General features: G+C 43.6%; 1 protein-coding gene across 1 annotated transcript in view; it reads right to left on the reverse strand.

The window, feature by feature from the left end:
• Positions 1-12,624, reverse strand: part of ADAMTS18 (ADAM metallopeptidase with thrombospondin type 1 motif 18) — a 152,973-nt gene extending 140,349 nt beyond the window's left edge. The window contains exons 1-3 of the mRNA XM_055299633.1: positions 12,194-12,624; positions 12,006-12,093; positions 8,900-9,216 (exon numbers count right to left, since the gene is read on the reverse strand). Coding sequence (XP_055155608.1) covers positions 8,900-9,216; positions 12,006-12,093; positions 12,194-12,283 — 495 coding nt within the window. The 5' untranslated portion in view covers positions 12,284-12,624. The remainder of the gene's footprint in view (positions 1-8,899; positions 9,217-12,005; positions 12,094-12,193) is intronic.
• Between the last annotated feature and the right edge of the window lie 777 nt (positions 12,625-13,401).

Below are 13,401 nucleotides of genomic sequence, written 5' to 3' on the forward strand. Positions count from 1 at the left end.
AGAGAAAGAGAACAGTGGTGACATCATTGGACAGCTTGGATCTAGCCTTGCTGAAAGGTAGCCAATACTAGTACAAGGGAGGAAGGAAGAGATGCAGGGAGATGGCGAGGGAGGGAAGAAGAGAGGAGGGTGAAAAAAAAAAGAGGAAGGAAGGGAGGGAGAAAGGAAGGAGGCAGGGAGGAATGAAAAGAAGAAAGGAGAGAAAAAAGGAGGGAGAAGGGAAGAAAGGAAAGAAAGGAGGGAGGGATAGAGGAAGGAAAGGATGAATTAGGAAGATTATTCCAGAGCCAAAAAAGTGCATATTTTTTATGCTTAACATAGCCTGAGATGGAGTTTTCTACTTACAACTGAAAGTCTTATAATATATAAACGAGAACGATCTCTACATTTTGATTCACACTAGTCACCCCACTTCCCTCCCTAGAATACCTACCAGATAATGCTAGGCTGTGCATTGACAGTCACACTTAATATGGTGTGATGCATTCCACAAAGCAAAAACAACTCTCCCAGAGAGGTTCAGGCAGTCTCGTTTCCACTGAAGGTCCTGTTCAGACACCTTGAAGACAATGACTCTGAGTCCCCCGTATGTGAAGTTTTTCTTTGCTTTATTAAACTTGAATTCCTAGGCTCTACCAAGGACCTACCGAATTTTCAGAGGTGGGACCTACACGTATTTTTCTTTTCAAGTGCCCAGGTCCTTTTGAGGTGCCTTACTAAAAAAAATCCTACACCTCAGACGTTAACTACTTATAATGTCAGCTCGCAGTTAAATATTCTAAAGGCCTCCCTGTGTATTTTAGCTGAATCTCTTCTCAATGGCTCCAGTGTTAATAGCCAGAGTAGTTAATAAGTATTAACTGTTATGTTTTTATCTAGGCTGAAACTCTTTTCTGCCCGTGGGTTGTAAGAACTGTCAGTAGTCAATTCTGAAAACTCCTTTGCAGAGGAAGGTCTGCAATAATGATAATTAGTACTATATCATTATCACAACTGATATTATTACTATGTGCCAGGTAATGATATTGGCTTTGATAATGATATAGTAATAATATCATTCTAACTATGCACATAGAATATTTTTCTTGCAATTAAGCATCCATAGCCCCCATCAGAGAAGCACTATCATTATCCTCAACTTATCAATGAAGCAATAAAGCGTAGCCAGGATAAAGAGTTTTCCCAGTGTTATGTAGCTAGCAAAGACAAGAGATGGAACTTCAGAGTCTCAGCCCAAAGACATTACACTATGCTGCTTCATCATACATGAATTGATGCAAGTCATTATCTATCTGTTGATACTCCTCTTTCTTTTTCTCTCATTTTATGTCTTCAGTTTATAAAGTAGTGGTTACTTTTCCCTCCCACAAGATCTCCAAACATTCCCGCAAGGAGAATTGCCAGTATCAAAGTGTTCATTTCCTGTTCTGACAGGGTTGAACTTTAAAAGGCCTTAAGGCAAGACAGGGGTGGTAGCTGGTAAAGAGAGAGAAAGAATATGTGTGTGTTTTGGGTGACTTCAATGGCCATTTCCTTCCAAGACCTTCTCCTAGTTCAAATTCAAGACTAATCAAGCATGGAGCTTCCACCGAATACCAAGCTAAACACTCATAAATCTTCACCATCTTATGACAGAAAAAGAGGTACCGTTCCCACTTTACAGATGAGAAAACCAAGGCCCAGAGACATGAAGGAAGCCCAATACTTACAACACAGGACTTGGGGAGCCTGATGCCTTAGTGGTCATACCCAAAAAGGCAGGCAGGCTGGGCGCGGTGGCTCATGCCTGTAATCCCAGCACTTTGGGAGGCCAAGGCAGGCAGATCACCTGAGGTTGGGAGTTCAAGACCAGCCTGACCAACATGCAGAAACCCCATTCCTACTAAAAATACAAAATTAGCCTGACATGGTGGCGCATGCCTGTAATCCCAGCTACTCAGCAGGCTGAGGCAGGAGAATTGCTTGAACCCGTGAGGCGGAAGTTGCAGTGAGCTGAGATCACGCCATTGCACTTCGGCCTGGGCAACAACAGCAAAACTCTGTCTCAAAAAAAAAAAAAAAAAAAAAAAAAAAAAAAAAAAAAAAAAGGCAGGCAGCATAGGTAGGAAGGACTGGCCTTTCAGCCTCCCATGTGAGACCCCTCAAACTGGCCTTAGTCACCTTGGGGTCCTGCTCTCTGGCAAGAACCTTGGCTATTCTTTTTAAAAAGAAGTTTGATCTGGCATTTTGCTTCGAGTTTGTTATGAGCAAATAATTCTCTTCACAAATCATGTCTGAATAGGAGAGAAGCCAAAATAAAATGACAAAAAAAAAAAAAAACAACTTTTTAACCTTTCTTGATGAATTGAGTAATAGCCTAAGAAAACATCACTGATTTCAGTTAGCCTGTCTCACAAAACACGTAAATACAACCCAGTCTAATCCTTAACTTCACGTGATCCTCTCAAGTGACTGAAAAGCTCCAAGGGGGTATATGTAATTCAACAAACCCCTACTAGCTAACAAGGCCCTCCAAAGCAGCTGAGCCTAGCTTCTTGCTGCCCGCCATGGACCAAGGTCATTCAACTTCAGCCCTTTTATGAATGGAAATCAGCTTTGTAAAGACTGTTTGGCAGGCAGTGACCAGCAACAGACAACTCAATGACTGAGCTTTCTGAGTCATAAAATACTTTTGAAAGGGGGAGATCAAAGCATCCCTACCACCTATTGAAATCCAATTGCTTCCAAAGTTCTGCAAGAACCCAGGCTCTCTGGAGAATGTGTCACTGCAGTCGTAGTCTAAAAAAGGCCACCACTAAAAAAAGATACAATGGGGACATTAGGGCAGCCAGCCATGGGGGAGAAATGCCACTTACGGTTTAATTGTTGGGGACAAAGAAAAGAGAAACGAGGGGAAACCGAGTGACAAAATTGGATGATGCATCAGGAATTGAGGCTGGAGGGGGTTCTCATGGCAGCCTTGATCACCGTACATACTCCAGTCAGAGCATCAGATGCAGTGCTAAGGCTGGATGGTAATCAGACACCGGGCAGAAGATCCAAGAGAAACAGCAAAGCAGTCCACTACTCTTGCCAGCTGGGCCTTCACTGAAGTTATTCATCAATGGTAAACTCACCCATGTATTACAAAGCTGGGCAGAAATGCAATATGACTGACAGTTTTTGCACGTCTTTTCAATCAATCTTCACATGAAGAATGGAGCTTGGTTTAGAATTTCTTAAGCAAGGGGTGCATTTCCCCAACCGGAACACATGTCAGGTACAAGTAAAGAAAGTACAAATAATCTCAGACTTAGGAATTGCTCTTTTAGGGTGAACCGCAGAACGCTGGTACATGATGTTGATGGAAGTGTGGTTCAAAAAGAGAAGGAGTGGGCCAGGCATGGTGGCTCACACCTGTAATTCCAGCATTTTGGGAGGTTGAGGCGGGCGGATCACCTGAGGTAAAGAGTTCAAGACCAGCCTGGCCAACATGGTGAAATCCCATTTCTACTAAGAATACCAAAAAGATTAGCCAGGCATGGTGGAGGATGCCTGTAATCCCAGCTGCTTGGGAGGCTGAGGCAGGAGAATCGCTTGAATCTGGGAGACAGAGGTTGCAGTGAGCCAAGATCACTACACTCCAGCCTTGTCAACAGAGCGAGACTCCATATCAAAAACAAACAAAAAAAACGCGGGGTTGGTGGGGAGAAGCAGTCAAATTAGTATGGAAATCCTACCTCTTGGCACTTCACAATGCATATTAGTGTATTAAAAGGTGTGAAATATGTTAAAGACGTTTGTTTAGCTTCCTTTAAACCTCTAAATTTTCCCTAACTTGTATGACCATAAAGCACTTATTCCTGGAGCATCTCTTAACAGTTAAAAATTAATACATAATATTATAGTATCTCTTTTGGGGAACCATTGCATTGATGTTTTTCATGTCACCACCAAACTGTGAAGAGATGCTCCTTGGGAAAAAAAAAAAATTCATTGACCAAAGAAGTTACAGAAACTCTAGGTATAAACAGAGTTAAACAGGTGTCTTTAATATAAGACATTTCTGACTTGTCAATATGCTAATATGCATTGTACAGCTCAGAGAGGTTGCATTTTGGCAATAACTTGACCAGCTCCCCACTTTTCTAAAACCATACTCTGTAAACTCCTTGTTTCAGGGTTGAGTCACAGCTTGGTTCACAATAAAAATAGCAATTTCCAGGTCTAAAAGTATTGCTTCATCCTCTGCCCTAGACTGTAAGCTCTACGACCTGGGTCTAACATCCACCTTGTTGGTAAGCTTCATCCACCATGCTCTCAACAGTGCCTGACACACTAGAGGATAATAGTTGTCGAATGAAAAGAGGATGGGCTGGGGTGTGGTGGCTCAAGCCTGGTAATCCCAGCACTTTGGGAGGCTGAGGCAGGAAGATTGTTTGATCCCAGAAGTTCGAGGCCAGCCTGGGCAACAGGGCAAAACCTCACCTCTACAAAAATTGGCTGGGTGTGGTGGTACATGCCTGTAGTCCCAGCTACTTTGGGGCCTGAGTTGGAAGGATTGCTTAAGCTTGGGAAGTTGAAGCTCCAGTCAGCCATGAATATACCACTGTACTGAAGCCTAGATGACAAAGACCCTGTCTCTAAAAAAAAAAAATAAAAAATAAAAAATGATGAGTTAATGTGTCTAACAAGTTCCAAAAATACAAGCATTTTCACTAAGTGGTTCTCAGATATTCGTACGCATCAGAATCATCTAGAGAATTAAAAATACACTTTCCTGTGTCCAGCCTCCCTAAGCTTCTGTTGTAGACAAAGGAATTCACATTTCCAGCCCTTCAAGTGAAGCTAATCATAATTGATCACACTCTGATAACCACTGTCCTGACAAAAAGGATCACTAAGACAGACTATTTTTGAGCAGTAAAATTTCTTAGATCTCTTAGTACATAGGAAGAAACATGCAAGTTTGTTCTGTTGGAAGACAAAATTAAGAAATACAGGTAAAATTTTTAAGACTGTGGTTCAACAGCAAAATGAAGAGTCTCCACCAATGTCATGGCTTGCTGGATGTAATGACTTTCTCATCCCTGTGCTAGTCAGAGAGAGGCTGGATATAGCAGAAAGGACAGACATGGCAGATCACCATTAGATTAGGTTAATCTGTACCTCTGAGATTCTGGGACAAAGGCTGCAAATCCTGGTACTTCACAGATTATAAGGCCACCTGGTATAGAAGACAGGGGTGACTTTTTCTAGGTTGCATATATAAAAGCATTCAAAATTTTTAAAACAATCATCTCTAAACATAACAGTAGGCAGTATTTACTCAGGGAAGTGTGCAACCCGTTTCATGAATTATTCCAAGTAAGTAACAACTACCTCAATTCTGGAATAAAGTGAGACCTCTGAGTTGGCAGGGCAGATGGGTTCATTTTAAGAAATTATTACAAATATTTCAAACAGGTTAATTCTGAATTATTAAGGCAAATTCTCTGCTAGGAAAATTTTAGCTGGAGTAGGTATGCATGCATGCCTGCTTATATGTATGTATGTACATATGTATTCACTATCATAACCATTCCACCATTTTTCACTTTCTTCCAGGACTTCTCTAGCGGTCAAGATAATGGCAGATTCCTATTAGTACTTGGTCAAATCATTTAAAGGTGACACTGCTTTCCTAATATACACTGCATGCACACTACAAAATTGCTACCACATCCAAAAGGATCCTAAGGCCAGTGGTCTGGCCCCACTCAGAGAAACGCTGATATATAAACTTCAGGTGAAGAAGTTTCATCTCCCAGTCTCATTTATCTATTCTCAGTCTCTATACTAATAGAAGAAGAGTAGCTGTCTCTCCTGGCATGTTAACTCAATGAGTCTCTCCAACAAGCCTGTTAAAGGCTTGTTCCTTTTCTGAACTCTTGAATCATCTACAATTCTGAATCCATTACTATAGTTGCTAATTAACTTTAGAGGAGTTATGAACCCCTGATTAGCCAAAGAAGCTGAGCAATGTCTCTAAGAAAATGTAAACGAAAAGATGCCTTCAATTTCCTTAACCATCAGAACAATGCAAACTACACGCATAATGTGGTACTACTTCACACCTATCAATCAGAACAGCTAAAATGGAAAAATAGGCAATATCAAGTCTTCATGAGGATTTGGAGCAACTGGAACTCTCATACACTGGGGATGAGAGTTTAAATTAGTACAATCACTTTGAAAAGCTGCTTGTCAGTACTCATTAAAGCTGAACATACACAGGTTGAGTACCCCAATCCAAAAATTTGAAATCTGAAATGCTCCAAAATCTGAAACTTTTGAGTACTGTTATGACACTCAAAGAAAATGCTTGCTGGAGCATTTCAGATTTTTGCATTAGAGATGCTCAATCAGAATATATTCTGCAAATATTCCAAAATCCTCCCCAAATTGAAAATCCACAACACTTCTGGTCTCAAACATTTCAGATAAGGAATAACTCAATTTATACATACTCTATGACTCAACAACGTTATTCTTAGGCATGTGTCCAACAGAATGTGTCCATAAGTTCATCAAAATGCATATACAAGAATGTTCACTCATAACAGCCCCAAACTGCTAGTGGGGGTGTAAATTAGTTCAACCATTGTGGAAAGCAGTATGGCAATTTTTCAAAGAGCTAAAAGCAGAACTACCATTCAATCCAGCAATCCCATTACTAGGTATGAGAGGAACATAAACCATTCTACCATAAAGACACACGCATGTGAATGTTTATTGCTGCACTATTCACAATAGCAAAGACATAGAATCGACCTAAATGCCCATCAGTGACAGACTGGATAAAGAAAATGTGGTACATATACACCATGGAACACTATGGAGCCATAAAAATAAACGAGATCAGGTCTTTTACAGGAACATGGATGGAGAGGAAGGCTATTACCATTTGCAAACTAACGCAGGAACAGAAATTCAAATCCCACGTTCTCATTTATAAGTGGGAGCTAAATGATGAGAACTCAGGAACACAAAGAAGCGAACAACAGACACTGGGGTCTACTTGGAGGTGGAGGGTGGGAGAAGAGAGAGGAACAGAAGAGATAACCATTGGGTATTGGGCTTAATATCTGGGTGATGAAATAATCTGTACAACAAACCCTTCTGACATTAGTTCACCTACGTGACAAACCTTCACTTGTACCCCTGAACCTAAAAGTTTTTAAAAAATGGACAAAAACATTGTGAAATCTTCATACAGAAAAATTTTGATTCTACTCATGTGAAATTTTGATAATATTAATCTATTACTATGAGATTATTAATTTGAGACAATTGATCAGATTTCCCATCACTCACAGAGTGAAGCCCTGAGAGTGCTACACATGAGGAGGCTAAGTTTTGCTGAAAATAGAACACCTATAGAGCAATTATTCCCTGCCAGGAACTGCTATAGCACTTTCCACGTAAGAAGTCATTGAATCCCCACTGCCCTGTAATGTAAACGCTTGTTATTCCCACCTTAGAAATAAAGAAACTAAGGCATAGTTAACTCTACTTAACATAGAGTTAAACAATTTGCCTAAGGTCCTATAAGTAAATGCTGGTTTGAGAATTAGAACCTGGGCAGACTGCTTTTAACTACTGGTATGTGGAATGGGATAGTTTAAGCCGCTATGGTGGGTTGTGTAAACTCCTCCTTTAGGATACTGGGATAGACAGAAGAAAGAGAAATACAGAGGGGAGGCTAAATAAAGAGTAGGAGATGTGCCACAACAAAACAAACAAACAAGATATAGTCATGTGCACAAGATATAGTCATGTGTGCACACACAGGGGCATGTAACCATGTTGTAATATATAGGTCAATGGTGAGCCATGTTCATCATTTTAAATGGACCAAAGAAAGAATACCATGATTGTGGTTGTAATGAAAGGTTTTAGCTAAATTTCAGGCCATAACAGGGGGAAAAAAATTAAAAAGTAACTGAAAGTTTCAACTAACAAAGAACATGGGAGTCCCCATTCACCCGCACCCAAGCCACCCCTCTTGCTTTGTGCCATGATGTACCATGTACATTATTCACTACATCCTCACTTGGGCTTTCTCACATTTTCCTTCTTCTGGCCATGCCAGAGCATAATCGCCATGTGTCTCAACACACACAAACTCTTCTGTCAATTCAAGACACTTCCCAATCACAACACAGAAGGAAATCCACTCAGAACAACATTTACCGCCTCATATATTTGATTGAATCGTGAGAAGAGTATCATTTACATTGATATTCTTGGCCTGGTGCTCAGCAGATGAGGATTACATAGGGAGGAAATAACACTTGTCCCAAATGCTTTTAAAAGGTTCTGCTTCCCTGGATGCCACATTTAATCCTGCCAGCCCAGGAACAGTGCACATCACATTCTAAAAGGATGTCTTACGTGAGCAGGACACCAGCAACAGATTAGTTCAAAGAAGACAAAAGGCCTCCCTTCAGCAAAGTGAAGGTTGATCTTACCAGGGCTGCTGAATGCAATTTCGCATTGAAATACAGTTTTCCCATTTCAAAGCCATGTAGACGCATGCAGCTTGTTAGATTTATAGAATGGCTGGTCTCCCGGGACATTACAAAGCGAATGGCATCCATCAAGTTAATTTCCTTGGGGATCATCTCAAACATGGAGAATGAAAAGTCCCAGACCATTAAACATCAAAAGAATGTTCTAAATGGTAATTAAAGTTCTATTATATTTTCTTTTTCTGGGAGCAGATTAGATTAATTCAATTGAGAATATTAGAAGTATCAAGGCTGACAGTGTGAATGTGTGGAGTTGGCTGGAAGAGCACTTATGCTGCAGACATCTGTTCATTCAAGTTACACAAAACACGAAAGAGGGAGCTCAACTCAGACTGGGGTGTACTTACCAAGCCAGCACACGTAGACACAGCGACAGAGGAGGAGCTGTCATTTCTGATAAAGCCCTGATAGAAGCATTGCTGCACCTCGGGTTTCTGAGTCTCCGAAGCACCATCTTTTCCAAGTACCTGGACAATAAAATGACTGCTCAAAATCGCCGAGGGCTTAAGTTCTAAGTGCAGTTCCTGTCCAAATGCTGAAAATCGGTAGTGCAGGGAGCTTCTGGCATTCTGCGCCGATCGCTTTTTCCTGCCGTTGTGCAAAATGTCATGTGAAATATATGACCCAGCTGAGTCTACTTCTACTGGCGTGACAAAGACGTAATCTGCAATGGGAAAAGTTTAGCTGTCAGCACCCAGAGCCCACAATTCCAAATGGTCACTTTCCAGCAAGCTGGCAAAGAGCAATACAACGCTCAAAGATATCTTTGTTCCTGTTGCCTTGCACCTAGATCAAATATAATTCAGAGGAGCACAGGAAGCAGAAGACCTGTCTCTACAACTAACTCTGCCACAGTCATTTCTACAGGTGCCCGAAAGCCAAGCACAATTTTGATGAATTTCATGGATGTCTATGGAAAAATGTAACACCTCTCACTGTCTGGAGAGAGATTTAGAACATTCTTTTGATGTTTAATGGTCTGGGCCTTTTATAATATTGGCCACAGAACCATTCATATATATAAAATTTAATTTTTTGGAAGATAAAGTTAATAAACATAAAACTACAAAATCGGGAATTTTTCTTCAAGGAGGTTAATTTCTCTGTGCTTAAACTGAATCGGGAGCATTTTGGCAGAGGCAGAGTTTACATTTCAAGTCCTAACTCACAGTATGGGGTAGCTTCAGATGATATTTCAGTTCATTAACAAGCAACAGCATTTTCATATTTCCAATATTATTTATGTGTGATAAGAAAACTCTGGCACTTGTATCACCCTTAGCATTTTACTGTGAGCTTTCACAGGGATGATCCCATTTAATTGTAAGCATAAAATACAGTGCATGCATAAAAATGCCTCAAAACTGTCAGAACCCTCCTATATAGTCTGATGTATAAAATTGCTCAGGCATGTTGGTGGGGGAGTGGCAGATCAGGGGACACCTGGAAAGGCATGTTTAAAAATACCTTTACCATTGCTCCCTAGAGCAGCACTAATTGCTGACTGTTCCAAAGAGGGGGAGCTAAAATACAATTTGCTATTTGAAAAGCAAAGCCAGCACACTGTTTTCTTTCAGCAAACATTGAAGCTGAAAAGCATCATCCCACAAAATGATTTGGAATATGCCCTCTGCGCATTAAAAAACAGTCTGCATTTCCACTTTCGAGGCATAGAATGGGAAACCACTTTGGAAAGTGTTTAGAAAGATGTTGAATAATGATGATGTATGTTTGAGTCACTTGGGTCCCCAGTTACTGGAGGAAGAAAAGGAAGAGAAATTTCTCTTTTCCCTAAACAGTCAACAACCTTCCCCATCCTCCAATAAAAAAACAACTAAGGAATAGTGGAGCCCCTGTAGCTAGCAAAGATCAACGAGTGATGGCCTAATTAGGCTCACATTAAAAAAGAATTCTCCTCAATAGACAATAATTTTCTTCTGTTTATGAACCATCTGTGACTTATTCCTTGGGCAGCTTTCATTTTTATATTTTTTATGTCCTCCCACTCCTGTTTTTCTTCTTGACTCCCTCCTTTAACTAAAAATGCTGTATAACTGACACACATATTTTACAATAATGGGGGGAAAAGTTTTCCCCTTCTCTTAACCTTGAAAATCTGAGCCAGACATACAATATTTTTCTTCTCTTAAAAATCTGATATATTGCTTTAAAGGGATGTGGCTCTTGATTAAGTACAAGTTCTTAGAGAAACTCTACCTTCTCCTTCTGTCAAACTAAAACTTAATTATGAAAAAGATTCCTGACATATGCAGCAAGTTTGTTTCTCACCTTCTTGTCCCAAATCATCTGAAACTCTGCCTGCTCTTACTTGGAAGGCTCTGTAGGAACGTTATCCAGCCAGCCTTCTATGGAACCAGCCATCAAGCGGCCCCTGACACCTGCTACCAGCTTGTTTCCAAGGGGAGAATAACAGGCTGTTGGTTACATTCAGTCCTTGACGGAAGAAGGGCAGTCAGCGTCCCCTGTAAAGAGTGATCTCTGATTGATCACTTCAGGAGCTGAGTAAGGGTGAGGTCCGCACAAGGTGGTGGCTGGGTCGGACGTGGCCTCCAGCCATCTGATCCTGATATAAGAATGAGGGGGTGGTTTTAGAAACTGCAGCCTGTTTGGACAAAAGGTGAATCCCTTCTCCACGACTCCATCCTGCCCCACTCCCCATTCCCCTGACAAGAAAAGGAGATAACATTGCACAATTAAAAATGACAGAATTCTAAAGAATCCAGGTTGAACTGTAAGGTTTTGCTGGACACCTTGCGTCAGGAATCAGCTGTTCTCCTGTAGCTGATGGGAAACAACACAAGGATTTCCCTCTGGGCTCCACTGGGAAGTTAATAAATGATCGAAGTGAGGGATTTTCTGGAAGTTTGTGGCTGGGGAACGACAGAAAAGATAAAGGACTCAGAGACCTCAAGTCACCTGCTTTCCTCTCTCTAAAAGCAGCCTTGGGCATCCGTAAAACAAGGGAAGCAGAAAGGAAAGAAAAAGAGATAGAAAAGGAACAGAAGTGGAGAGAAAAATGAGGAAAGATGGAGTGAGGAAAGAGGCTCTCATTCTTTCATCTCCCACTAAGAATTAGCTTCCCCCATCAAGAGCTAGGAGAGGGAGGAAATAAGTAATTCCTTAGTTAATGTCCACTTCCCTTCGAATTTCTCACTGCAGTTAAGATTTTTTTTTTTTCTTGTTCTTCGTAACAAGCCACCTGTGAAGGAGGGAGAGTATTTGCTTTTATGTGACTTGCAGCTCCGGGCACTGATTCTTTTGATAAGTCCAGTCCTTGCCAACCTTCCCCCCTCTCCAAACAGGAACCATTTCCAAGACAACGCACACCTGCCAGGTTAGGGGGTGCGCTTTTCCATCTTTTCTCTCTTTGGGGGAAGGAAGGGCCAACGTGCTGCGAAAGGCCCTTCTTGGGAGTAGGGGGCAAATACGAACCATCATTTAATCCGCTGGCGCCGCTGCTGCTGTCACTGGTTAAGGCCGCGGCGACCGACGCACAGCAGAGGCAGCACAGCTGGAGCGCCTGCAAGAGAAAAGGTGACATCGCGCGTGAGGGACGCGGCGGGGCTGGCGTCGGGCGCCCCCTGCCACCCGCTCTCGGAGCTCCGCTCGGCGGCACCTGCCTTGGCCACGCTCCCCAGTCCCGCCGGGCCCCTCCGCGGGCCCGAACCCGCAGCCGGGAGGGCACACGCGAGCAGGAGGGCGCACTCCATGGTCAGGTGGGGACGCGGCGGCTGCGGGTGGCCAGACGCGGCAGGCGGAGCGCACGGGCGGCGTGCATTCTTTCCGCGGCCCCGGAGCTCGGCGCCCCAGGTGCGGCTCCAGGTGAGAGCCGCCGCCCTTCACATCGCAGCGGGGGCGCGCTGGGACCTCCTCTCCTCCGGCCGCCTGCGCGCCCTCCCTTCTCCCGGCGCGGGCCTGCCAAGCTGCAGTTTGCCGCACCCCAGAGGGTGCGGGGGGCTCCCTAGGCCAGGACTGGAGCGCAAACGGCTGGGAGACTCTGTCGGTGTCTGCCCGCCCGTCTGTGCGTCTGTCTGTGTCGGTGTGAGCGTCTGAGGCTACCGGGAAGGCAGCGCCAGCTGGCTCCCCCAGCGCGCCGGAGTCGAGCGCCCGCCTCTCCACCGCGCGGTGATTGGCGACCAGCGGCTCCCGGGCTCGTCCGAGCCCCCGGGCTGGTGCAAGGGCGTGGGATTCCCAGCTCCAGCTCCGAGGGAGGGGGCGAAGGGGGCGGGGAGGCTGGGTGGGAGTGATGGGGAGGGAGGGACCGACCGCCGTGAGAAGGAGGGGAGCGCCCAGGGTCAGGCTTGGAAAACGTAATTTAAGCGCACTGGGAGATGAGTTCAGGAGAGGAAAGGCTCAGGTGAGTGGCGCGACTTTTTCGCTGCCGGTGCAGACTTCTCATTTTCAACTCTTCTGGCAAAGAGTCAAGATAGCGTCCTCAACACCTCCTAAGTGCTGGGAGCTATCCCCTGCTGTATCGCATTTGCCTCAGGCCCTACCTTTTTCAGGTGGGAATTGTTAATTCCTTGATGAAGATGAGGAAAAGGAGGCTCAGATGCGCACAAGATAACCTAGCTTCCCAGAGTCAGCAAATCTGAGGCAGCCCGGAGGACCAGAACAATGAGCCTGTCACTGTCTGCAGCATGTAAAAACTCATGGCACGCGGGGGCCTCCCTCTTCTCCCGGATCTCTCTCTCTCTCTCTCTCCTCCATGTGACCGTGCTTCCCACTCTTCGAGATTGAATCTTGGCCCCAGATACCCAAACCCACAGAAATCAATTATAACAAACAGCGCACGCCATCACCAGGGATGTGCATCCAGTTTGCTGTG

This window comes from Symphalangus syndactylus, chromosome 11 (genome assembly GCF_028878055.3).
Source record: "Symphalangus syndactylus isolate Jambi chromosome 11, NHGRI_mSymSyn1-v2.1_pri, whole genome shotgun sequence".
NCBI lineage: Eukaryota > Metazoa > Chordata > Mammalia > Primates > Hylobatidae > Symphalangus > Symphalangus syndactylus.